Source organism: Talpa occidentalis, unplaced genomic scaffold, assembly GCF_014898055.3.
Source record: "Talpa occidentalis isolate TD23 unplaced genomic scaffold, MPIMG_talOcc4v2.1 talOcc4.7, whole genome shotgun sequence".
In the NCBI taxonomy this organism is placed as follows: Eukaryota; Metazoa; Chordata; class Mammalia; order Eulipotyphla; family Talpidae; genus Talpa; species Talpa occidentalis.
In genome coordinates, this window is record NW_023605083.1 from 99182351 (window position 1) to 99210151 (window position 27801).

Below are 27801 nucleotides of genomic sequence, written 5' to 3' on the forward strand. Positions count from 1 at the left end.
TGATTTATGCAAACACTGTCTGTTCAATTCAGGTGTGCATGCTCTTAGCATGTTCTGGACTGGAAGGTGCCTTTCTGAGAATGAGGATCTTCATGTTCCATTTTTGTGTAGAACCAGTATTATAAACAAGAAAAACCTCACTCTGTTTGATAAATTAATCAACCCAGTATTGGAGAAGTGGGATCATTTTCATGGCTTCATTCAAATTTAGTACTGTGGTTCTCACTCCTGGCTGCCTACAGATTTCCAGTGAATCAAAATGCTACTTACCTTTCAGAATCAGAAAAGTATAGTGAATAAAGAAAGCATAAGATATAAAACACTTTTTTGGAAGATGGTACATACTTGTCACTTGTAAATGCATAAGCAACCACATCCTTCAAAGCTGCAAGCGAAACACCAACTGTAAGTCCACAAACACCTGGAAAACACAGAATTAACAAGGAATGAGAATTCCCCATGTGATAAATCCTGGTACTAACTTCTCATTAAGTTGTCTGTGTTGATAACTTAAGAAATGCAATGATTTAAATACTGTTTCTTATGAAAAGAGCAACTAAGGTCAAATGATTCTGACTCCCTTTTCTTAAGCCTGTAAGTCTTTAAGGGAGGCTTCTAGAAAAGATGCTCATTAAGATGTCAGCACAATGAGAACACTGAAACTGCCAGAGGCAGGACTGGTTCAGGAACATGGAGGGCTAGTCACACTGATTTTGGTCAGAAAATAAGCCTGCATATGAAAACAGTTGCCTTTAAAATGATGTCAAGTGTAAAATTATTTCATTGATAGCCAGTAATAGAAAATCACAATTAAAGCTTTATTTAACTGAGTAAATTGGGAACATGAAGTATTTCTGTGTACCTGACTTACATATACATGTAAGTCAATTCCTAGAGAAGTCCTGATAGGTGTATTTTAACTTATCAGATGAAACTCCACGTGGACACTGGAGAGAGCTGCCATACTCACTGGCACACAGGAGGACAGTGATGCAGGAGTGCCATGCCTGCTGGGCATTCCCTGCCCCCAGAGCGTTGCCCACTCGGACACTGGCTGCCACACCAAGGCCAAGAGGCACCTGAGAGTGAGTGATCACAAGACAAAAAAGAAGTAAGAGGGCCTGAACATTAGAATGTTAGCGCACTTCAAGGAAAACCACAGGGAGAGTCAGAAACCCAGGTTCTAGAACTAGTCTATTACACCCCAGCTGTGTGACCATAAGCATATTTCAGTTTTGCTGACACTCAATTTCTTGATTGTTAAAGATGTATAATGGCTGCCTGCTGCCTCCTGTATCCAATGTATCAGAACAGAACCTCTTAATAACGCTGGATTTGAGGGCAATAAAGGTATCGCCTTTATTGTCCAAACGCATACTCTCAAGACTTAACCCAGCCATATTCTAAAAGCATTAAAGATATAAATATATAGTTTGTAAAAATTAAATGAATGAGAAAAAACACTTAGAACAAAGTCTGGCACAAAGAAGGAACTCAAAAAATGCTGATGAAATCTGACTCCATCACTACATATTATGTGCCCACGGTTTCACATGTGTAATCACCCAGTACATTGAAATATCTTCCAATGCCAAAACTTTATTTTAATGGTAGATTATGGAAATCTGAAGCAATAAACATCCCTGCTTACTATTGATCTCCAGGGTCCTTTTGACCCCTTATTATTCTGTAATGCAGTGCTGCCCTCAAGTGCTGTTTGAGTAACATGGATTATATAGAAAACTGACGTTACCTATCACGTCTGCTTTTAACAATTTATGCACCAGCTTTACCTTCTCATTCCTACTAGAAAAGAAGCATCTTCCCAAGAGCCCTCTAACTTTTCACTGTTTTGAGAACTAGCCTGAGTATATATAAATATAAATGTATATTAAATTGTTAAGATTAAAAACTTGAAACAACAGTGTACTTGGCTATCTGAAAATTTATGAAGCCTGTGTGCCCAAAGTATACAGAACTAACATCTAGTTCGAGACGAATTAGTGGCTTCCATGTTCAACTCCCTTGCCCCCTAAAATACTATTAATAAAGAGACTTAACCAAAAAAGAAATTCATTAACACTGAGAATGAGAGAGCAGATGTAGCAATACTTCTGGAAAGAGGGAAAGTAGGTGCCGTGATTCTGGGGTAGAACCCAGGGCATAAACAGGAGAAGGCCAGATGCTGTGAGTCCCTCCCGCCGCAGCCCCAGGAGGCATTCAGCTTCAAGTGGAGCATGGGGGAGCAGTGAGCATGAGTCTGGGAGAGTCACTGGAAGACAGTAAATAGCACAGTTGGACCCCCCGCCCCTCCATATCACCCCAAGACTCACTGAACACAGAAAGACTGGGTCAAAATGGAAGAGCCAAGTGGAGAGCTCCTCGGGTGGGTGAGTACTCCCACAACAAGCCCTTTTTGGTTTGTTTTGGGGGATGAATAGAACACGAAAGGCAGAGGAGGGTGGTGGGTGAGGCGGTCACATGGTCTGTTTTATGTCCTTGCCCCAAAACTCGGAAATAAAGATGCTACTTGACAGAAATCACCTTTGTTTTCGGCTCCCTACTGAACCTTCTCATTCAGGGGAAAGGTCTGTGGAGGAAAATCCCAAAACACAGGACAGGAAAACCATGTGAGCCATTTCTTTCGTAAATCAGAGTATTCATTCACACATACAAAAGGACTAATAAGGATCACCAGATTTTTGAGGAAAACCGAGAGCATCACCTCACAAAAAAGTAAGATAAAAGACCAACTGACCTAAGAGGAAACAAAGAGAGGATTCAAGGAATAGAAAAGAATGTTTGAAGAGTCAACTGAGGACCCTCAGAACCATTTCAAAGACAATGCAGTGTAAAACAAGAACAGTTTTCCATGAAGAAGGGGCTATAGGAGAAAAAAAAAAGTTCTCAGAAGTTAAAAATGAAATTGAAAAAAGTGTACTCACCAAGACAAGAAAGTTTTTTTTAATGTTAAAAAAAAAAAGATTAAAAGCAAGAAAATGAATCAAGGTGATCAACCTCTACCTAATAGGAAATTAAAAGAGCACAGAAAAAAATGTACAGAAAAGGGAGAAGAGATAATATTTTTCAAAATTTTTAGAGTTGAGAAAAACAAGTCTTCACACAGAAAGGGTCTATCAACTGCTAATAGCAGTTCATGTAAAATAGTGCCCGTGGAGAGATCTGCCCCGTGAAATCTCAGAACTAGATGGACAAAGAAAAAAGTGCTAAAACTTTAAAAGGAAAATCATGTTGCTAGAAGGGAAAAAGAGCCAGGTTAAAATCAGACTTAAATTGCTTGCTCTAAATGCCAGACGAACATAAAGCAATGCCTTAACAATTCTGAGGCAAAATGGCTTTGAACCTGAATGTCTAGGTGCAGCTAAGTTATTAAATGTATATAGGAACATAAAGGCTCTTTCAAATATGCATGGCTCATGGTTTACCTCCCAGATAATGAGGAAACAGTTCTCTGACAGACTACTTCAAAGTTTTTTTAAAGGAGTCTAAGAATGTAGAAGAAATGGACTAAAGAAAATGCAGCTTAATTCCTAAGAGCCACAGGGTTATGTCACTTCCTTTCAGGTTGGCATTTGACCAAAGGGTAACCACATTCAACATGCGCATGGAAAAGTGCTATTTGTGTTCGGGGCCTATATTGTTTGTCTACAGTGACTGCAAGCTGTTCAGATTCTTTCTATCAATCTAAGTGTCACCAAAGCTTTTAAAAAGAAGTGCAACTCTAACAAAGTCAGGTGGATGAAAGCATTCTGGAAAGAATGGTAAAGCCCTTACAGTAGATAATGCATTTGCTTTTGAACAACATAGACATGAACCTGCCAAATACCAGCAAGAGTTATGCAATAAAACTATTGATGCAATAAAGAGATCAAACAGAAACACCAAGCTAAATTTATAATGAACGGGTTGGAGAAAAAGAAAGAACTACAGAAACTTTGGAACATCAAAGGAGTCAAATAAAATATCCATCTTGTCTGGGCCCTTCTTGCCGTCAAAGGAAAGCAGCTAGAAGAAAAAATGGTCTGGAAATTACAATAGGATGTGAACGTGGAAGATGTTTCTGCAAACTTCACTGCAACACTTTTTATAAGCGCATTTGAAAACCTCCTTTGGAGACTCAGAATTTCTAAATTATTGATTTTTTTTAACATAAGGTCACTCAAATAAAAGGTGATGAAAAATACATATGCATTGCTATCTGAAAAACATCAGATATTATGGATGCCAGATTGCATCTCATTGGTACACCTTTTCTGATAAATACACTTTTGCAAATTCTGAAAATTCTGTGGAAATGACAGCCCATTTCAGCAGTCTCTGTTCCCTTGCCTACCTTCAAAGATAATGAATCAGATCCAGCTCTCACCCAGTCACGCCACAAGGTCTCTCATCATCCAAATCCAAAGGACACTTTCCAGCCATGTCGTAGCTCTCTCTCAGCAGCCCGCCACTGTCCCTCATTCCCCCCTGCCAGTCCTTCTTCACAGCTGCATCCCCCATGTCTTGTCTTTCTCCATCCCATAGTGGCTGGTCCTGTCTCTTGGCTAGGCTTTCCTTCTTTTCCTGACTCTATTCTGGGGGATTTGCTAGGCACTAAACACTCTTCCTTTTTATTCCTAGGTGACCAGGTCAATTCCACTAAAAAAGTTGTTTTTTTTTTAATTTTAAGATTAAAAACAGATACATGGAAACAAAAGCCCATATTCCCACCACCCAGCTGACGTCTGTTGATATTTTTAAAAATAAGAAACAAACAAAACAAAGGGAATATTGATAGGGGTTGGAATATTCAAAAGGTATCAAAAGGTAAAAGGCATTACTCCCACAAGCCAGAAGCTCTGGAGTCATTTGTGATTCTTACCACTCACTGCCTTGCTGTCCATATCCAAACCCTGCTCACAGCTTGACAGCTCTACTTCTGCATATTACAGATTCATCTGCTTTTCTCCTCCTCCACCAACAGCTTCCTTCCAGCCCTCCCCACTCCCACACCTGCTCTCCTCTAAGCTAGTTTCCACAGGGCAGCCAGCCACACACCCCACTCTTTTCCTCATACCCCCTCTACCAGGTCCCTGTTTCACAGCCAAGTGCTCTTTTCCCTCCTGGGGCCTTTGCTCAGGCTACTTTCGGGCTGGGCACACCTCACCTTCCAAGTCTCAGCTTATTTAGCAAGTCAAAGCATTCCTGACTGCCCATATAAACAGGCATCTGTGTGATGCATCTCAGACTTATTTTGAGTTCTTTCACAGTACACTTGAGCATGCACGCACATATATGTAATGCTCTTATCAACATTTTACTGGTTGGTCTCCCCACCAGACAAGCTACAATAAGACAAGGACTAGCTCTATCATTCTCTTCATGGTAGTCTAGTGCCAACTCCATTTTTGTTGAATTAACATGCCAGGCATTGTACTAAGTGTTTGATAGGTTTTTTATTATTAAATCTTCAACTGCAAATTGGATTTTTTTTTCCTATTTTGTGTATAAGGAACTGAAGTTCAGAAAGGTTAGGTAACGAGCCCATGGTCACACAGTTGGGGAGCAGCAAGGCCAGGACTCAAATCTAGTGTAACCGGCTGTGAAATCCAGCCCCCTTCCCTTTATGGCTCTGTGCGTTCCCCCTCGCCCTTTGCCTCCCTTCTCCCTGTGCACAGAATGATGGGCATCAACAAGGTGGCTGAGTGGATGCAATGACAGGCGCCCAGTGGAGTTCATGCAGGATGGTCCTGAGTCTCAGCCGGAGGCTCTTACCATGTAGGCAGCAGAGGAGAATGCATAGATGACAGCCTGGGCTCCAAGCTCTGTCACATTAACCAGTCCTGAAATGTTGGCACACACAAAAAACACATTTCAAAGGTGGGTTAGAGCAAACATAAGAACCTATCTTAATTTTTTTTTTTAATAGAGGCATGTTTTATTTATTTATTTGTTTGTTTGTTTTGTTTATACATGCACTGGGTACAGTCAGAAGCGCGGGAGGGTGAGAGAATTCACCAGAGCCAGAGCAGGGAGCAGAGCAGGCAGAAGGACCGAAGCACACTGCTGAGGGGAGCAGAGGGCGGCAGGAGAGGTCTGCGCGCCATGTGGGACCCTCCTCAGGTGGCCGGGGAGCAGCCGGGGATCGAACCGGCGCCGCAGAGGTCGCCGGCAGCTTCGCAACCCAGCGCTCAACCACTGCGCCACCGGGGAGGCCCAGAACCTATCTTAATTTAAGGTCAGTCAAGATTGCTGCAGCTGCATAACCTGGTGCAGGAATTCATCATCTTTGCTGAGGAGACTCCCAGATGTCCATTTCAAGGAAGCTGCTAAGATGTTATGCAGTTTCATACTGCACAATCCTAGCTTCCCAACTTCTCCCCCCACTCCCCTACCCCCAGGGGGGAAAAAGCAGGTTTAAAGTAGAAAACGGTGAGGCTGCTCGAGTTGCAGGCCATTCCTCAGGGAGACACACCTCAGGGTGTGGAAGGGGAAGGACAGATGGCAGTGGAACCCAATACAGAGCTTCCGGGACCAGTGGCACATTCAAGTGCCCATAGAAACCTTAACATCAAATATCATTATTTCATCTCTGTTGCCTTACTAGCAATAAGATGGCAAAGGTGAATACCTATGACCCACATTATTGTAATTTTGATAGAAACATAAATTATGCCTACAATGGAGTCAGATCAGTCACTCTATGTTTGTGAATGTCTTGAAAACTTGGCATCATGCCTGGCAAAAACTGGCTGAAGCAGAAGATGTGAAGGAGTCATAAGACCTGGATTTGGGCTTTTGTTCTCCCACTCCATGACCTTGGCAAACCTAACAGTGGCCTTCCTTTGTGAGTTTACAAAATGGAAGGCAATGAGAAAGAGCAGAAGCCCCGCCAACCTGAATGTGCTTATAGTTGGATGAGAATTTAAATCTATATTGAAACCTTCTATGAGAGCCTGATAAAATGGAGGCAGGAGAAGGAAAACGTAGGTTTCTTGCCAAGCTCTGGAGACACGGCCAGTCATGTTTCTACTGAACTGTTGACCAACCTGCAAGTAAGGTTCCGATCTCGAAGGTCCACCACTCAATGCACAGCATGAACATACTGGGAACAGCCAGCTGGATGAAGGAGCCCCACTCCTGCAAACAGTCCCTGCTCCAACCTGGAGAACAGGGAAACAAACATTTACCTTTCAACTTTCTTTGATACCAGCAATTCTATTTCAGATGCCCTCCTCTACCAAATGGCCAGAAACTGGGAGTAAACACTATTCTAGAAAACAAATAAAGATGCCAAACATGACCAGTTTGAGAATGGATCTTGCAATACTTAGTGAAACCAAATATATGCCCTATCACCCACACATTTCACTGCCGTTATAAATGACAGGGAAACTTTTGTAGGGGCCATAAGAAAAAGGAAACCATCACCAGGGAACTAGAGAAGTAAAGTATCATAGACAATCAGTACCGGGCCATAAGAAAAAGGAAACCATCACCGGGGAACTAGAGAAGTAAAGTATCATAGACAATCAGTACCGGGCCTCCCCTGGAGGTGCAGCGGTTGAGTGCTGGGTTGCGAGGCTGCCCGTAGCCTCTGTAGCGCCAGTTTGATCCCCGGCCGCCGGCAAGGGTCCCATTAAAAAAAAAAAAAAAAAAAACACAAGACAATCAGTACCATTTCTGCCCTGGCAAGACGCAGCCCTCCTGCCCACCTAGGACTATGGAGGTGCCTCCTTTTTCTCCTTTTCCTAATAAACCTGTCCTTTCAAAATGCAATATACAAAATATATATTTTTATATACTTTTACATAGATGAACATTGTAATTAAAAGCAGAACACTGGACAGACATATGGCAATAGCAGTAAATCCAAAAATACATTGTGCTCATGGGCAAGAAAAATTAAAGTAGATACTTTGCATAAAATTTAAAAATTATGGCCTCCCTGGTGGCGCAAGGGGTTAAGCACCGCACTATAAAGCAATCCGCAGTCTCTGTGGCATGAGTTTGATCCCCAGCCAGTCAGAGAGAAACCCACATGGCAAAGCAGACCTCTCCTGTTTCACCAGCTGTTCCCTCAGCAGTGTGTTTCAGTCGGTCTGCCTGTTCTGTTCCCCACTCTCTTTGGTGAATCCTCTCACCCCCCCACATCTCTGGCCCATGCCCCAGCTCTTGTATGTATAAATAAATAAATCTTAAATTTTCTAGATTCCTGCTATGAGTGAGACCATCCGGTATTTTTCTTTTTCTTTCTGGCTTATTTCACTGAGCATGATCCCTTCCAGCGCCATCCATGTTGCTGCAAATTGCATGTGTTTATCTTTTTTAAATAAGGGACCAGGACACTTTTTGTGGGATGGGGGCAGGGAGGGGAGGGATTGGGGTCAGAATGGAGGGGTTGAAATTGTATGGGGAATATAAAAATAAAAGTTATTATTTAAAAAAATAAATAAATAAAAACAAATGAACCAAACATGGCTAGTAACTAATGAAATAAAAAATAAAATAAAATAAAATAATCTTGATCAAAAATAAATAAATAAATAAGAGACCAGGAAAATGAATAACTATAAGAAAGTGAAAATCAAAATCAACAAAAAAATATGAACCAGAGACACTCTATCGGGGGTAGGGGGCAGGAGGGGAAGGAGGGATTGGGGTCAAAATAAGGGGGTTGCAATTGTATGGGGAATATAAAAATAAAATTTATTATTAAAAAAAGAAAAAAAGAAAAAGAAAAAGAAAAAAAAACATTGACTTCATAAAAAAAAAAAGACAACAAGCAGGAGGGAGAAGAAATAAATAAATAAATAAATAAATAAATAAATAAATCTTTAAAAAAAAAATCCCATATTGACTTTTATATTTTCAGTAACTAAAGTATTTTCTATAATTTTAAATTTCCCAAGAGATAAAAATAAAAAACTCTGGGTAAATACCTATGAATGGAAAAATAATGTAAAAAATATATAAAATAAAAAAATAAAAATCTCTCTGGGGAAAAAAAAATCCCCAAACCAGAATTACATCTTTCTGAATAACAAAACATGATATTGATGTCCTCGTACCTCCTCAGGTGTTGATGTACATTTTTTTCCACCAAATATACAGGAAAAGCAGCACACACAAGAAGTACTAGGAAGTCATATTTGCCCAAGCAGATCCTCTGAAGGAGAAAAAGTCATTACCTGTGAGTGTGTTCCTTGCAAATACCATTAAACAGACAACCTCTGACAAGTTTTTGCTCCTGTGTAAGAACTGTAGTTATTAGATGGGCCTGGAACTCTTAGATTGTCTTCTTTTACTGTTTTAATTACCTGATATATTTGGAATAGACTTGTTTTCTTTCCACTGAGGTTGACTTTTGAAATGTTACTTACTGTTCATCAATGGAAAAACAAACATAAAGATTATTGCTATTCCTTGTCCTAACAGCCTTGAATAAGCCCTCAAGTAAATTTTTAAACAGGATTTGAAAAATGGGTCTATCAGTTACTGTGTTCAAAATATTGGTCTAGGTCACAGTAGTTTTATTTCCCAGGATGATAATAAATTTGTTTTCTGTTAGAAAATAACCTCAAAGCATCTTTGAGGTTAGATGACATTTACCATACAAACGACATGATGCCCCATTCTGTCACAGGGCCAGGAACCCCTCTGTTATTTTCTCATTTCACTCCTTTTGACCAGCCCTGTATTTTTTCCTCCTCTTGCCCACCTATCTCTAAACTGTCCTTTGTGCATCTGTTCAGGAAACTTCAGAGAGATAGTCTGTGAGGTGGCCCTGCCCAGGAAAGCCCGGTGCCCACTGAGGTATTCGTGGGTCCTTGTCACCAGCTCTCAAACTTGCTGCTGACTCTCATTTCACCCTTGACCAAAGCCTCTTTCAGTTTTCTGGCATAAGAAACAGATTATGAATGTTTTAATTAAATACTCTTATGTTCCAACCCTCCAGCAACTTTTATTTAATGGTTTTTGGATATATTTTATTGCAAACAACAGTAAGAAATAAATTTCCATCACTATCCAGTACCCAAGTTACTACTATGTACACTACACACACACCCTCCACAGAACAAGTCTCAGAGTTACTCCCATAGCATCTTACATGTTTAATTCTATTCCATTTCATTCATCATATATTTCAACTTTTTAAAGTACTGGTCATGACTCACTAAACCAGTTTTCGTTTATAAAGAAACACATGCTCCTGAAGCACCTAAGCACTGGGCCCGGTCTATGGGGCTGGCAGGATCTGTCTACCAAATGGAAGGAGGCTAGCTCTGGGTCAGCGCACTGAGGGATGGCCCAACAGTATGGCACCAACTGAGAGACATCCAAACTGACAGTGCTTCCTGTGTGTGAGCCTCGTCTTGTCAAGTTTCATAAATATGGACTCTGGCTCCATTCATACAATTCAGACAATGGGAGAATCCCCACAGGCAACTGCCATCTTATAGACTGCAGCAACGCCTTTCTCGCGGCTAGCTCCACTCAACATGGCTTCCTCCAAGACACTCTCTCAGTATCCCCAGTCTAACCCCTGCGACGACTCCTTCCAACAGCCCTGGCTGGTATGTTCTCCAATTGTCCAAGTCACCAGCTCTTACCCTGTCATTTGGAGCACACCTCCTGGTATTCCCTATGAGACTGCTTCACTCCCCAGCATGGGGCCAGCAGCAGGCACGGGACCTGCTGAATGAATGGGCTGCTACTTACACCACTCCGAGGTCCAGCACATACAGCAGGAGGACATTCATGCCCACGTTGATGACATTTGCTGCGATTCCTGTAATAACTTGAGGCAGGATGATACCCTAAAACCCCCAAGCAAATAAGAAAACATTTGCATTCTCAAGAGCTAATCAGGTAGGTGGTGTGAAATTACAGAAGATAAATCTGTGTGTGTATATATATTTATCTACACACTATTATCCATAGGTCTCTGCCCCCAGTTCCTGGCATACAGCTCCTAAACCCCTTGTAATTTCTGAAGTGATAAGAGCACCAGGGGCATCTTATGTTGTAAAATTTGATTTTTTTAATCTTATCCCTGACACAGAGCTCTTAAATCCCTTGGAATTTTTTGGATGATAACAGTGTGTTTTGTCCTAAAAAGGCTACTCTGGGTGGCTCCTAGATGAGGCTGGGTACCGGCAAGACCAAAGGATGCTTAGAAGCTGGGGGCTTTCAGCCCCAGCCCCCATTGTGGAGAGGAGTGGGGCTGAAAATGGAGTTAATGACCCATAATGCTTATGTAAGGAAGCCTCCAGATATATCCCAAAAGCACAGGACTGGAGAGCTTCCAGGTTGATGAACATGGAGGTGCTGGGAGAATACTCCCCAGAAAGGGCGTGGAAGCCCTTCCCACATACCTACCCTATGTGTCTCATCCATCTGGATATCCATCTGTATCCTTTATCCTATCCTAATAAGCTAGTAATAAATATTCATCATAACTTAGTAAATAGTAAACAGTTTTCCTGAGTTCTGTGAGCTATTCTAAAAAATTATTGATCCTGAGGAGGGAGTGGGTGGGAACTTCTGATTTATAGATGATCAGTCAGAAGCACAAGTGACAACCTAGACTTGCAATTGGCAAATATGAAACAGGGTGTAGGGTTAGTCTTATAGGACTGAGCCCTTAACTGGAGGGATCTGAGACCATCTCTAGGCAATTCCAGAAGTGAGTTAAATTTAGGACACCCAGTTATTATCAATGAATTGCTTGGTGTGAGAGAAACCTCCTTCTCCCCTTACCCCCGCGCAGTATTAGAAGTGTTACAAGTGACAGTAAAGTAAAACACCCAGTTGTTCCTAAACAGGTGGTCAACTGAAGAGTAGAGTTAAGTAAACAACAATTTAAATAACAAGTTTCACAAGACTGCAACAGCCAGGAATTGAAATATTAGCTATGTCTCCTCCATTGGTGTAAAGAAAAGATCATTTGGGAGCCACTTGGGCCAAGTTATTTAACTTCTCCATAAGGCCGTGGTGAGGGTTCACTACAGTTATCTTATATAAAACACTCGGCATGGTGTTGGCATGAGATTCATTTGCAGGGTATGGACTAATATACCTAAAACATATATAATGTCATAACTCAATAAACATAATTATCTCAGTAAACATAATTAAACACATACACATGCATGCACACAAACACGCACAACACACAAAACACCCAGTGAATCTGCTTCCTAGCAAGTGTACAATAAATGTTCACCTTTTTATTTTATGGGCCACTCCTTTTGCATCTATTGCTTACTCTACACTAGTACACTGATAAACATTCCTTTGCTAAGCAAGACTTCTACATTTCCCCCTGCATTTAAGCAGAATTGTCTACTACCGAAATAGAATGGCTGCCATGGACAAAGGCAAGGCGAAGGTAAGCAGGCTGCTCAGTTACATGGTAGAGAAAGACAGTGTGGCAGACCTCAGCTCGCACCACTGCCCACACATATGCCCTTAGCCCTCTTGGGAACGTGGCCATAGGAACTCTGAATCCTCTTCCACTAAAATAGAGGCACCCAGTCAGGACAGAGACCAGAAGCCAACAGAAGAGGTGAGGGCTGGGGTGTGGGGGCTTCAGAGAGAAATAGAGGTGGCCCAGAGGAACCCGACAGATTGAAACTGGCATCTCCCCTGTGCTAGACAGAATTCATCTATAAGATTCTGTGTCTTCCAAAGAGCTCTTGGGTAATGTTGCAAGGGAAAAGAAATTGTGAATTACTTTTACAGAAAATTCCCTAAGAAAAGTGTAAATTTTTAGGATTATGAAGAATTACTATTATTAAAAATTATTATTAAAAAGAATCTGTACCTGATTTTGTAAATATCTTGTCTGGAGCTGGAACAGCAATGCTGCCTATAAGATAAAGCAGAAAAACAAACACCTGTCATTTAATATAAAGGTATAATTTCCAAAAGTTTGCTTCAGTCTGATTTGTAATATTCCTCTTGATACGTGACTTCAAATTCAGAGAGCCACAACCACACAAAACAAAGACTAGGGTGCTATGTAAATGGAGGTTTTCAAAGTGGACTCTGGGAAGATTGAACAAGGGCAATCAAACAGGCTGAGGGAGACGCTGCCCACTGCCTTGACACCTGGGTGGCTCCGAGGGTGCCTGCTAGCCGGACTTCTCAACATACCAGAGGAGCCCAGGAATGTTCTGATTAGTGAGCAGGCAAAGGTAACCAAAGAATAAGGAGGGAAATGCTTCCCCTTTTCTGTGTTTGTATTTACCTTAAACTAGTGGACCTCAAAGCTCAGGGAGGGGTAACATGAAAAACATGTCGAATTTCTGCATGCATAACAATGTTGTGTACAATAAAATAAGTCGGGGGTGGGGGATACATGCACTTGACAATATTCGTAAGCTGCTTCATGTACCCAAGAATATCCTTGAACTTACCGGAAGAGCAGGAATAAAAATCATCACATAAATTTGGGCTATCCTGAAATAAACAAGACAGCATTCAGTTAAGATGAAAAGAACTGGGTCAGACTATCTTCTATCAAATTCATAAGGCATTTTCAAAAAAATTAAAACTAAGGATAATTTATATAGGAGAAATTAACCACAGTTTTAAGTGTTGGTTTTTCTACAACTCAAACCAACATTCCATTAAGCCTGCTAAATGTCGGCTTTCCAAGCAGAAACCTGACAACTTCAAATTTTCAGCTCGTTCTTAGCACAAAAGGTAGAATGAACACAGCAAAATGAACTAGATGTTGGGCAGAATTCAGAAACCTTTTGAGCCAGCACTCTAGCTGTTCTTTATAGTAAAGCAAGCCCAACAGTCTTCTAGAAAGGAGAGGAGCCTCCTTACACTCCATATACCCGAATGACAATACCAGATGGCATGCTGGGATTGCAGGTTTAGAAAATCCAACTCTGAAAACAAAAGTGAAGGCAGCTGTGTTGCTGTTCTACTTTTCTCAGGGGAAAAATATTCTCTGCATTTGCAAAATACCCAAGCAGAGGAACTCCGTGATAGGCAGACGGGGTCAGGGCTATTATGTTCTCATGCTATGTCTGTTCCCTCTGGAAGGGTGTTCTGTCACTACATCAGATAGTCCTGTGCCAGCCCCAGGACTCTCTGTCCACAGTCACAGCTTCTAGTTTCCATAATAAGGCTCGAGTCCAGGTAAATGACTGAAACTGTCAACATAGGTAAGATGACCAGACAGCCACTTGCTCTTAACCTGGAGTTCTGACATTAGAGATGATACTGACCTGGAGACTTCAGGGTCTTGCTTTAAGAACAGCAGGATGTACTCAGTATTGATGAAGATGGCCCAGCAAGGAAAGCAGCACCACATCAAGATGAGGATTCCTCTTTGAAGTATGATCCCCACCCGTTTTAGGTTCTTGCCTCCAAAGGACTTGAAGAAACAAACACAATAATAGAGAGTATCAGTATGAACTCACACAGCAAAAGGTGGCCAAGGCCTGGACCACCTCACTACCAGAGGCTCCCACAAGGGGAAAGTGTACCATGTATTCTACCATGGCTTCCCAATGCAGCAGCTAAGCCAAGGGCAGCCGGGGAGCTAGTTAGCCCTGGTGACATTTTAAACATGCCCAAGAATGATCAGTTCCTGCTCTTGGGAACAAGGACAGTCAGACATGGGGGGCATGACAGCAAAGACCAAAGCTTAAAAGGTACAGGAAGAACTGAGGCCATATTGGAGCCGTCCAGATTCTTTTGGTAATTGTTTCTTGAGCTCCTGCTATGTGCCAGGCATAGTCAAAGCCCTGTGGATGAATTCAGCCACGAACAAAGCAGGCAGAAGCCCCTGCTCTCAGGGAGCTAACTCTCTAGCGGGAAAGGGAGAAAGACAATAAATAAGAGAAATAACCAAGGTAGTCTAGGGTGTGCTGTCTAGGATATGGCCGTAAGTGCTGTAGAGCGAAATAAATCAGAAAAGGGGGAAAGAATGTGGAGTGGAAGAACAATTTTTAAACTGGGAAGGGGAGGACCCGCTGAGAAGGTGTTCTCCAGCAAAGCCCTGTGGGAGCTGAGAGCATGAGTGGGTGCACGTGTGGGAGATGCACGGCAGGGCAGCCAGGTGGCCAGAAGCAGAGTGGGGAGGGCAGCAGGCCCCAGCAGCCGCCACTGTGAGACAGGCTCACTGGAGAGGTCCAAACAGAACGACACAATCTGGGGGGAAAGACTCCTCAAGTGAACAGGAGCTGGGTCCTTGACGCATGGAGTGGGCAATGGAAGGGCAGGGCAGGTAGCAGAGAGAAGCAAAGCCCACCCAGATGGAGGGACCGGGTCTAGGACTCCAATATCTTTTTGCAAAGCTCCATTTTCTTTAAGTAACTGAATAGCTGTCTCTTTCTTACAACCCCCAAAAGAGCCTAAGTTAAAACTACAGTAAAAGAGATAATGAAAAGGAAATTTATAGAATACTATGCAAATATTTAAAGAGAAAGGTGTATACCTACTTCACCAAAACAGAACTTTCCCAAACACATTATTCAAGAGAGGGTAAAGCTCTTAGGGAAGAATCAGTTTAGATGAGCTTAGTTCTGATCAAGCTGAGTTTGAGATGTTAGAACATGATCAAATATTGAATCTGCCCATTAGATAGAGATATGGACAAGAGATGGAGATGGTGAGTTTTCAACCTCAGGATGGAGGGCGCACCACAGCAGAAGTTGTGGGCATGGGGCCTCTGAGCAGCAGGGAAACCTCAGGGAAGGCAAAAGAAGAACACAGCCAAAGAGGTGACAAGAAATTTGGGAGAGTCTGCAATTGTGGAAGCTAGGAGTGTTGTAGAGGGCAGAGAGCAGCCCAGTGGGTGAGGGAAGACTGGACCTGATGGTTTACTCACGATAAGCCTAGAGGCCAGGCTCAAGAGATGTGCGGGAACGGAAATGGCATGGATGGGCATGGAGTTGAGGATGGGCGTCAGGACAGGAAGCACAGAGAATATGTCCAAGAAGGTTGGTTTAAAGTTTAAGGAGGGGCCTCCCCGGTGGCGCAGCGGTTGAGCACTGGGTTGTGAAGCTGCCCGCAGCCTCTGCAGTGCCGGTTTGATCCCGGGATGCTCCCCACCCACCGGAGGAGGGTCCCACATGGCGCGCAGACCTCTCCTGCTGCCCACTGCTCCCCTCAGCAGTGTACTTTGGTCCTTCTGCCTGCTCTGCTCCCCGCTCTGGCTCTGGTGAATTCTCTCACCCTCCCGTGCTTCTGACTGTACCCAGTGCTTGTATAAATAAATAAATAAATAAAGATAAATCTTTTAAAAAAAATAAATAAATAAAGTTTAAGGAGAGGTGATGGGGTGGTGGGTGAGGGAAGACAGTATTAGGGTTGTGGAGATCAGCTAAGACAGAAAAAGGAGCAGAAAGACACAGAGGCCAGAATAAGTAAAGCTACCTCTATGTGGTATTTGCCATAAGCATCATGGTATTTGGCAATAAAAACAACTAAAACCAGAGTAGAAAGTCCCCTAGATTGTCTCTAATATGAAAGACAATTGACAAAATTGGGGGAGGGTGATTCTCACCTGAGACATTAGTGTGTCACAAGCGGAGGCCAAGCCAATTCCGACTGAAACCCCAGTGACATTCACAACCTGCAAGGAACAACAGGCCAGGTGACTGGCAAGAACAGAGTCACTGCCAAACAGCCCCCTTAAACCAAGGACCCACAGCAGCATCTATGGAGCAACTTAAAATTGGATATAGAACTCTAAGGCTCTATAGCCACATCTACCCCTGTCAATTATCAACAGGAATGTACACAAAAAGGACCATTATCACGATAATCTCCTTGTGTTAACCAGGTGAGCTTCTAACATACAAAAGGTGCTACACTCTCTGATAGCAAGTCGTCAGAGCACCATGTTTTCTACATGCTGGAATCCACCTTACAAAATGCTACAGGAGAAATTCTTCCAAGACTTAGTATCTTCAGCCCTCCTTCCTTTGAGGAAATGGTTGAGCAACATTTAGTGCACCAGGAGAATCCTTGAAGCAGGGAGGGAGCGTGAAGCGGGGCCTGCGGCATCTCTGGTGTTAATTACCCAGGGCTTGAGTCTTTTTCCATAGGTGTTTCTTTGATCCTATTCTGCTAGCTAGTCCTTTATCCTTCTGTGTTGAAGGTACTCTCATAAACCAATTCAAATTCTTTGTGGCACATGGTGGGGTATACAGAAATATTCTTCTATTTATAAAGCAAACACTTTGGTAAATCTTCTCATTATGCCCAGAACCTTTCACTATACATTCTGCATCTCCAAGATAGGCACTGAGAAAGAACAGTCTACTCAATAAATGATTCTAGGAATTCTAGATAGCCACATGTCAAAGAATAAAATTGGACCACCTACACCACATGCAGAAAATGGATTAAGTTTCTAGAAGAAAACATAGATTTTGTTTGACATTAGCCTTGGTGATAATTTTCTGGATTTGACACCAAAAATGAAGGAACAAAAGCAAAAACAAACAAATGGGATGACAGCAAATTAAAAAGCTACCACAGACCAAACGAAACAATGAACAAAATGGAACAGAAGCCTGTCACATGAGAGAAAATATCTGTAAAACATATCTGATAAGGGGTTAATATCCAAAACATTAAAGAACTTACACTTCTCCATAGAAAAACAAGAATAATCCAAATTAAAAATGGGCAGAGTATCTAAATAGACTTTTTTTTAAAAATAAGAAACAGAGATGGCCAATAGGAATATGAAAAGGGATTCAACATTGCTAACCACCAGGGACATGCCAAAACCACTATGCACGATCACCTCACACCTGTTAGAATGGCTATCAGGGGAAGAAAAAATAAAACACACAAAAAACAAGAACTAAGGATGTGGAGTGGAATATTTTATAGCCATAAAAAAAAAAGAAGGAAATCTTGCCATTTGCCACAACATGGATGAACCTTGACAGCATTATCCTAAGTGAAATAAGTCAGATAAGACAAATACCTTATGATTTCACTTATGTGTAGTGATAGAATCTAAAATAAAGCTTTCTAACTGTAGAGAACAGATAAAGCTTTCTAATTGTAGAGAACAGACAGAAGAAGTTTCTAACTGTAGAGAACAGATTGGCAGTTGCCAGGGACAGAAGAGGGATGGGAGGTATTTGAAAGGGGTGAAGGGGGTATAAACTCCTAGCTATAAAATAAATAAGTCATGGGGATGTAATGAACAGCACAGTGATTACAGCTAATAATAATACTTTATTTCATATTTAAAAGTGGCTAAGAGAGTAGATCTTAAAAGTTCCTATGACAAGAAAAAAAGTTGTAACATGTATGGTGACAGGTGTCAGACTATCATTTCCAATACATACAAATATTGGAGCATTATGGTGTACCCTTGAAACTAACATAATGTTACATGTCAATTATACCTTGAATAGAAATTGCCAATTTTTAAAAGGGTTCTGTGGAATAACAGTAATAGAACAAAGTGTCCCTTCAAATTTCAGGTAATTACCTGCTGTTAACGTCTGCTCACACCCAGTGGATGACCAGGAGTATACCCCATGCCAGGGTCACCACTGCCCTATGTGGTGAAGGGGTCAAGTTCATCCTTGGAGTGGACACCTTAATAACTGGTATATAAAGCTTTCTTCCTTCTTGACTCCCTAAAGGTTTAACCTAAACTTTCAAAGAAAGCAAAAATATCCCCAAAGCAGAATTAGTTTACCCATTAACAGACCTGCAAATAAAAATGTCTGAGTCCACACAGCAAGATCATCTCAACCAAAAAGTTGAAACTTCTGTGCCCCCTCCCCCCCATCTTAAGGGTTTATACTTGCCTCCAGTGGGGTCAGAGAGACATTTTATGAGACTGGGAAAGACCCCTGCTATCACCAACAGGAGGTGCATTTTTCACTTTCTTTGAAAACCCTGGATGAAATGCAAGAGAGAGACAACTTTCCACTGTATCACTAACAAAAAAATCAGGGCAAAAGACTTCAGAGACGGTGGAATATCAATCTAATGGTGGAGTAGTGCTACTGTTACAGGGCAGGGAGAGGGGCAGCCCAAACATGCAAACCTGCCTAAATAGGTTCCACCATCCACCGCATCAACACAAAACATGAGACTTTAATGGGAAGGAACTTTAATACAACTAGGAAACAATACAGGAAAGGCAAAGAATCTAGTTTCTAAATCAAGCACCCAAAGCTACCCGTCCCCTCGTGGGTAAAAGTCCACCCAAGCAGGATGGGCCCAGAGCAAGGCCCCAAAGCCTGCCACAAGTCTAAAGCATCTTCCAATGGGGACCCACATAAAAGCATCAGAAACAACCAGACAAGTCTGGAGGGAAAAGAGCAAAACCAAAATCAAGACAAAAACCGCCATTGTCACCTCCCCACGGGTCTCTCACCCACATCTGTGTCACCCAGTCCACGACCAAAAGGCAAGCGGAGTTTTTTCATGTGTCTCTGTTCTCCATGTGCCTCCTCCAGGTCTCCTTCTGGCTCCATCCTCCTTCCTTCCTCAGTCTCCTCTGCAGCTTCTCCTCTTCCTGCTCAGCTCCACCCTCCCTTGGGTGGGGCAGGGAACCTCCCCCTTTCCTGGGGACCACCCTGTTACACTACCTTAATGAACTGTGTACTTCAAACTCATGGCAGACAACTTAGTTTACTTAAAAATTCTTTGGTTTCATCTCATAATAGGAAAATAATTGTTCGTTTCACCGGTAAATTTACATACTTAGGACAAACTCTTTGCAAAACCTGGCCCTTCTGTCCTGAGAGCTCTGGGCACCACGGGATGATCTAAGCCTCCAGAACACACTTTTCTAATTAGTTGACACGATCTCCTTTCAAATCTAAAAATGGCTCTTGCCGGTCAAGGAAGACACCTTCCTATAAAGACATGTCAAAATAACACGAGACAAAATAATACAGATCAAATCCCGAGGCTTTATCTTGTCAGCCCAAAGAAAAAGATAAAAACGTCGAGACCTACCGACACCACAAGCGTAACCGCATCCAGCTCGACTTTCCCCAGATGTCCACAGAAAATGGAACTGACGACGCCGATGAGAAAGAACATCAGCTGCGCAAGGAACTGCCAAGGGAAAAGCGGGAGTTGACCGGGCGCCGGCGGGACGCTTCTCCGGGCAAAGAGAGCGGGCCCGAGCGTCCCGGACCGGCGGCTGGGGCCAGGGGCCGGGGACCGCGGCCGTCGGGTGGGCGCTGGGCCGCCCACTCACCACGGGGCCCGCGGGGGCGACCTGGGGCGGCCGCGGGGGGTCCGGCGTCGGCCGCCGCGGGAAACTCCAGGACCGAGCGGGACCGAATGGCGGTCCGGCGCGCGGGACCCTGGGGGTACCGCGCAGGGTGGGGGCGGCCCGGCGCTGCGCCGCCCCGCCCATCAGCCCGCGGGCGGTCCCCACAGCCCCCCACAGCCCTCCCAGCCCGACCCCCGCGCTTCCGGACCCAGCCCCCGCCTCGGGCCGGGGCGTCAGGCGCGGGCGCCCACAGATGGCGCCGCAGAGCCCAGTTGGGGCGTGGGGGCGGCGGAAACCTCGGAGAGGAGGGAGAGGGTCGCCGTCTGGGCCCCGGGTGTTGTGGGGGGGAAGCCGCGCGAGCGACGTTCAGCGTTCAGGAAGGCGACTGTGAGTCCGAAAAGTAGAATGAGCGTTTTGCAGGCGCTTCAGGGGGCATTTCTCTCTACCGCATTTTACCACTGTGTTGACGTATTTTACCACACCCCCGCACCCCCGCACCCCCAGTGATGAGCTCCTTGCCAGCAGGGATATTCTGCCTATTTGAAGGCCCCTCCATGTCCCCGGGGAAGGGCTGGTGGAGCGTGAGAAACTTCTAGAAGATAGGGGTGTCCCGTGAGTCAGGAGTGAGGAGGGCCCTTGCGTCCTTCCTAACAGAGAGTTGGGAGGAGGGGATCTGCTGGGGCCACCTACACTCAGGCCCCACCCAATCCCCCAAAGGTGAATGACACTTTCAGTGCAAGACCTTATCTTGGTCCCTGTAAAATGACCCTCCAGCTTCCCAAGAATGAAGCACTGTGGGTGGAGCTGCCTTTACTACCCTGCCCAAAGCTGCTACTCACAGTGACTGATTGCTGATTTATCCTTATTCTTTCAGGGAGAAGGCCAAGCGAGCCTAGTTGCTTGTGTCCATCCCAGTTCCTAGGGTTCCTCACATGGGCTAAGGCTTGCTGCCTTGGCGTGTCCCTAGCCCCACACGGTCAATTCGCCTGGTACTACTTAATCCAAGACCTCAGTTTGAAACATTGTCCTCCCACCACCCGGAGAGGAATTCTCATTGGTTGTGTGGATTTTTATAGCCCAAAGACTACCCCAGCTGTTTTCCAAGGCTGAAGGGAAGGGAGCAACAGTTAAAACCTCATCTTTTTGAGACAGGACCACACAAAACCTTCTGGATGAAACTTGTCCGCCGCAAAAAGCTTGTGCCCTTTTTAAGCAGGAGGATTGATGGGAACAGGAGATAAATAGAGCCTGCCCAGGACACCATCCTCTCCTTTCCTAACAGTCTCTTACCGTTTCTGCTGCATTTCAACTTTATAACCCCTCCCTATTTTTCAAAATAGGAAATGGTCTTCTTCCCTCAGTTTGCCTGGACTAGCCCTTCAAACTCTTTCTCTGGGATGCCGGCCAGTATAGAAGAATGAAGTGCTGATTCAGAATGAGGCCTTGGGCTATAGCTAGCATCATTTCTCCTTGCTTCTGCCAATCATGTCAATTGTGCAGGTTTTAAGACCCATCCTTAACATGCTGATCAACACCATCTGACTCCTTCCCTCTTAATAGTTTGTTTTCTCTCTTTCCATTTCTTAAAGCATCTAGTACCCACAGTGCCTGAGAGCTAGAGCCCACATAAATATCAACAAGTGTCATTTGCCCATTGAATAATAATCTAAGACACAAGGAAATATATATTGTAAAATATATTTTAAATAATTCAGACAGTAAGAATCCTTCTGTACTCATTATATGGGTTTGTGTCTAAAAAAAACAGTATATAGAAGAAATATCAATGCAGAAAGATGAATGCATCAGTACACAGTGGTCCTTGGTTGAGAAGTGATGGATGGATGGATGATCACTCAAATGTATACTTTCAGATATTGTCTTGAACAAGCACATGTAGTTCCTTTTCTTCATTCAAAAGTTTATCTTTGAACTCTCAGTTCTTGAAATCCATGGGCATGGCTGAATTACATTAACTAAAAACAAATTGCCACCACTGGACCTATGAATGATTTGCTTGTAAGCCTGCCTGATCTGACCCTATCTCTCTCTTGCCACATCACTGAATTCTGACATATACTCGCACTAAAATCCCCACCAGTAACAGTAAAATGAACCCCAGGAACAGGAGTCCTCGTTGCAGCAACAGCTGTCTCCTGGACAACTTAGCTGAATCCCTTGGCTGGATATTCACAAGATGTTCTTCTTGGTGCATCTGCTGATCCCACTGAGTCTCATCTTTTTTTTCCACATCTGTCATTAAAATTTCTCCATGGCTTTCTGGGGCTGCTAGAGGGAAAAAGGGATTTAGTTAGCAGCTTAACAGGATTTTCTCCCCCTCTCTATAAAAGCTGATGTGGATATGTGCAGTGGGGAGGAAGTTGATTTAGGAAGTAATTGCTACAATGGAAATCAAAGAACTCCTGTGTGAGGGCACCTCTTGGTTCACTCCCTCATATATACTGAACAGACCCTACCTACTATTGTCCACTTGGGAACTCCAGACAGTTCTGCCCAGCCACAAGCACTAGAGAAATAAGGTGGTTCTCTGAGTTAAGAGTCAGAGGGAAATTTTTTTTAAAGATTTATTTTATTTATTTATGCATATAAGAGCTGGGGTGTAGGCCAGAGGTGCAGGAGGGTGAAAGGATTCACCAGAGACTGAGTGGGGAGCAGAACAGGCAGATTGAATGAAATACACTGCTAAGGGGAGCAACGGGGGAGACAGAAGAGGTCTGCCACGCCATGTGGGTTAACTCCCTGGCCAGGGATAGAACTTGTGCTGCAGTGGCTGCCAATAGCTTCATAGTGCTGAGACTTAAACCCTTGTACCACCCGGGAGGCCCCTCAGGAGGAAATTTTTTAAGGAGCCAATATTTCAGAAAGAGAACAAGGCCAATGGAAGAAAAAAAAAATGAAGCTAAAAAACATTCAAGGCCACTAACAGAACTGAATAGAGATGTGAATCCTCACATGGAAGGGCCCACTGCATATGAAATAGGACAGTGACTCAGACTAGGTTTTAGCCTCATGACAGAATATTAAGAATAAGGAAAATGTCCTAAAGGCTTCCCCAGAGAAAAATTAAGGCAGATAACCCAAAGGAACAAGAATAAAACTGGCATCCAACTTCTTAGTGAGCATAAATGGATGTTGGGAATATGGCAATGCCCTCAGAGTTCTGAGAAAAACTAATGTTGAAAAGGACGGCACCAGCTGGCCCTTGCCAGACAGCTTCCTCCGTGTCGTGCACTGTTCTCAGTCCTTCCTGTGCATGATCTTGCTTAACTCTTCCCCACAAATGTATAGGGTAACCAGTCCATTACCCTGATTTTATAAATGGTTCATGGTAGGAAACTTGGACCAACACTTCCTCTGAAGTTAATTATAAAAGCTGGATAAAACAAATGAGAAATGCCATTTTGAAGAAGTCAGAATGCTAATAATATAAAAAGCCACCAGGGCAAGATCTGGGGGATGCAGGACACCCAGAGAAGCACTCTGGCCTTGGGGGCTGCTTTGGGCCTGAGGTTTCTCCATCTGAAAGAGGCAATGCTTTGGAGAGTTAAGTCTCTATCAAAGTTGGGGCCCTGGAAAACCCTTCATACTTGAGTTTGGAATTCTGAAGAGCTGCACCCAATATTTAAAGATGAACCAGCCCTCACAGTGGTTGTAGCTTGCGTTCAGGTCACCTGGGTGGTCCAGAAATCTCAATTTTTCTGAAACTGCTGTAGACCGCTGGCAACCCTAAGTATTTGACAGAGGTAGAGGAAAATCCTCTCTGAAAATAGAGGACATCAGTTTAGACCGCAAATGACTCTTATCATTCCAATACTAATGACATTGACATTTACAAAGTCTAGAACACAATTGAAGATAATCAGACACCATGAATGAGAACTGGCAGAGACAACTAAAGTGACCACTGACTGCAATTTAGCTGATCTATGGACTCAAAACGTTTTTCATTGTAAAGGAGCAAAGACTAGTGTGAGAACATGACTAATCTCATAAGGAACTAGGATGACTAAAATGGACAGAACAAAAAAGATAAACATATTGACATGATGTTCACCAGAAGTGTAACTTGTTTAAAGCCCATGTGTGTTTGCCCAATGAACAGCAGGGACCCCACTGAAACAAACATGCAAATGTCTGATACATGGTCAAAGCACAGGACCACCAAGCATCAGAAATGCCTGTAGAATGCCTGGGGAAGTATTAGATGTCAGCCAAGGAATTGCCCGCCAGTAGCCATTACAATCATCGATAGCAGTGTGTTAATATCTGGAATTAAAGCAAACAAACTTCATCTGTTTACTTCAAAGTGGGTGTTAACTGAGACATTCTGCAGCAACGGAGAAAAGGGAGTAGGATCCAAAAAGGGGTGGGAAGGGCCTCCCTGGTGGCACAAGGGATTAAGATGCAACCTATGAAGCTATCTGTAGCCACTGCAGCATGAGTTCGATCCCTGGCCAGGGAGCTACCCACATGGCGCAGCAGACCTCTCCTGTCTCACCCACTGTTCCCCTCAGCATTGTGTTTCAGTCAGTCTGCCTGTTCTGTTCCCCACTCTATCTCTGGTGAGTCCTCTCAACTCCCCACAACTCTGGCCTGTATCCCAGTTCTTATATGTATAAATAAATAAATCTTTAAAAATAATAAAAGGGGGGGTGGGAAGAGCACAAGGGACTATGGTGATGGTACACAGGTGAATTGGTGGTGTGAATTTCACAGGGACTATAACCAAGATGAGAAAGCATAAAAAAAAGAAGAAGAAGAAGAAGAAGAAGAACGGTGTAAAAAATTATAAAATATAAATATTTTTAAAAGTGGGTGCTAATTGACTTTGTGGTTTGTTTCTGAAATAGTGTCATCCTATTTAAAAGGGAGTTCACAGCAGCAGATCTAGTTGTGCCCCACAATTGGCCCCTCTGGGAGCTAAACAGCCCTGTTCTGAGAGCTGAGACAGCTGGATCGTACCTGGGTAAAGGAGGTCCTGAGAGAGAGGAGAAGTGCCATCCTTGTTGACTTTCAAATTGGCATGTACCTGAGCCTAGAAGATGAAACTCAAAGTTAATCCGCAAGGCTCAGTCACAATGAAGCAGGAAGTTTCCCAAGTCTGCTGCTTGGGGGAGTCTGCTCCTTAGATTCTGCTGCTTGCTGGAGCAGAGAAGTTGCTGGGTAAACTGCGCTGCTTGTTCACCAGTGGTAACCATGGCTACCTTGGCCCCCTTCCCAAACAATAAAGAATGTGTATGCTATGATGGTATGGGATAGCAAGTTTCCTCATACAAACTGTATAAAACTGCCATTTTTACTCTTGGGTGCTCAGCCTTTTGGGAGCTATCCCACTGAGCCCACCTGTGTGACAAGTAAATCTCCCTCTCCACCTGAGTGCTGTCTCATTTCTCTGAGAAATCGCCATAACAACAGTGTCAATGAAAGACCCCACTTTACCACCCGGTATAGAAAAAGCCACGTCATTTTCTTTAATTAACGTTTACCATTGGAGCTTCTCAAATTCACAAGTATGGAATCTTCTTTCATAAAGATTGATATGGGGTCAGCTGGTGGGGAAAGGTTAAGTGTAACAGCTTAAGAGGCGGGAAATGGTAAGGCCCAAGATCATTTTGGATATTCTCTTCGGTTTTCCTTCACCTCTTTTATCTACCCCTGACTTTTGGGCCCCATATTGACCCTAAAAGTTGAAGAAAAACATGTACACAGGTGTCTAAAAGAAATATTTTGAAATCATAAGAAATAGTAACAGGATGAATTTGATGGCATCCCACCTTTCTCCAAATCTTACCTGAAACTGGCATTTCAGGTGCAAGGTGGTAGACTAGCGTGGGCTGCAAGGGAGGAAAAAAGCCCCCATTTTTCTATTCAACAATTAAGCAAAGGGGGATGGAGCGAGTCAGTGGCATTAGCCCTTCATATCTGAATTAAATCTGTTTAAAACAACAATAACTGCAAAGCAACATTCGTGATAAAAGCACAAAGAACCTTTTAAAATGAAAGAGATGCCTCAGATGCTTGCAAGTTTTGTCTCTTTCCTACCCTTTGTTTGGTTTCCTTATAAGAAACCATGCGATATTTATCTTTTTCCTTCTGACTCATTTTGTTTAGCATAATCCCTTCCAGCTCCATCCTTGTTGCTGAAAATGTTCTGGGAGGAAGAGGAGGGGGGTTAAAATGGCAGGGAAGAGCACAAGTGACTGTGGTGATGACTCCCAGGGGCTGTGGAGGTAGAGAACTACAGGGACTAAACCTGCAGGAGAAATCAAATACTATATGAAAATGAACAACGCTGTAAGAAAATAAATAAGTGAATTTCATTATAAAAATAAAATGAGAGAGAGACCAAGCTAATTGTGCTTGCATTCTAGGAGCAAGCCCTTTGCTGGGACAGCAATGAACATAGTTACCTCTTGACAGGCCTTTTTCCAGTTTAGTCGAGCAATGAAGCCTAGAAAACACACAGCTTGAGAGATGGTACAGATGATAATTCCTGCCCACAGACCTAGAAGTGGAAATATTTAAAAGAGGTTAATTCTGTGGAGAACCCACCACCCCTGGAGTATAAGTTCGTCATATCTCACTTAGGAACATCTGTTCTCATGGCGGAAGTGGTGCCCACAGTGGCCGAGGGACCCCTCCCTGCTCTCTCCTTTGTTTTCCAGAAGGTTGTCAGGGAGGGAGTGTGCTTCCCAACACTACCTCCCAGGGTTCTGAATCTCAGAACAAATGTTCAGATGCTATTTTCGGGCCTTTTTAATCATAATGCTTGGCTACTAAGAATGGTGCCAGTTATAAGGAAATAAAATTTCAGGATAAACTAACTCCTATTTCTAATAGTATCTCCAAACTACTATGCCCTGTTCTCAAAAAGGTGGACTGAGATTGTAAAAAATGCTTCCTGCACTACTCACTTGCCTCAGGCACAGACTTTGCTAGAAGCTTCCAAAGCAGAGTTACCCCCCAGTTATGATTAGAGAAGAAAAAAGGAGCGACTGAGTGGGAAGGGAAGATGGGAAAAATCTTGCAGATCCCAAAGCACCATATAAACTCTGCCTAATATACCCACATAGGACCCACAGTGAGACCCCAAGTTACCAGGGTTTTTTTGTTTGGTCAACAGTGAATTAATGGTAGAATCAGAAACTCTTACTGATAGTCATGAGAGACTGAATACAGACACAATGATCAGACCATACATTAAAGTACAACTTTAACCGATAACCAAAAGCCACCTGCCCAGAAAACCAACTCCTTATCTACAATAAACAACCCTGAAAGCCTGCCTATATGTCAGACTTGCAAGAGGCCAGATTGCTATCTCCATGCACAATCCAAGCAACTCAATAATGACTTCTGAGGCAATTCACCCAAAATGACCAGGACTTGCTCAATAACTGATAGCTTCCCTAATTAGGAACAACTTAGGATCAATCAGAGAAAACTAAATATGCATCCCTGTCCAATCACACAGAGTGCTCCATCTCTTGACAGCCCACCGCCAACTGCCTCAGGCCCACAGCCGCCCACCAGGCACCCTG

At 43.3% G+C, this 27801-nt stretch overlaps 2 protein-coding genes across 5 annotated transcripts in view; both read right to left on the reverse strand.

Moving 5' to 3' along the window:
* LOC119231519 (multidrug and toxin extrusion protein 2-like) overlaps nt 1–21543 on the reverse strand; it is a 30294-nt gene extending 8751 nt beyond the window's left edge. Inside the window, 13 exon segments of the mRNA XM_037493244.1 lie at nt 346–421; nt 971–1079; nt 5776–5843; nt 7050–7163; nt 9072–9169; nt 10723–10820; nt 12830–12874; nt 13425–13467; nt 14250–14398; nt 16535–16603; nt 19975–20076; nt 21079–21202; nt 21530–21543. Of these exon segments, the coding sequence (XP_037349141.1) occupies nt 346–421; nt 971–1079; nt 5776–5843; nt 7050–7163; nt 9072–9169; nt 10723–10820; nt 12830–12874; nt 13425–13467; nt 14250–14398; nt 16535–16603; nt 19975–20076; nt 21079–21202; nt 21530–21543 (1109 nt within the window).
* A 397-nt stretch (nt 21544–21940) lies between these two features.
* The window catches only part of LOC119230965 (multidrug and toxin extrusion protein 1-like), a 36408-nt gene continuing 30547 nt past the window's right edge, over nt 21941–27801 (reverse strand). For 3 of the 4 annotated variants that reach the window (XM_054689007.1, XM_037492556.2, XM_037492558.2), the window contains 3 exons: nt 26671–26765; nt 25223–25295; nt 21941–22528 (listed from right to left, as the gene is read on the reverse strand). In XM_054689007.1, coding sequence (XP_054544982.1) covers nt 22299–22528; nt 25223–25295; nt 26671–26765 — 398 coding nt within the window. In that variant the 3' untranslated portion in view covers nt 21941–22298. The remainder of the gene's footprint in view (nt 22529–25222; nt 25296–26670; nt 26766–27801) is intronic. The other variant, XM_037492557.2, reaches the window with a different exon arrangement.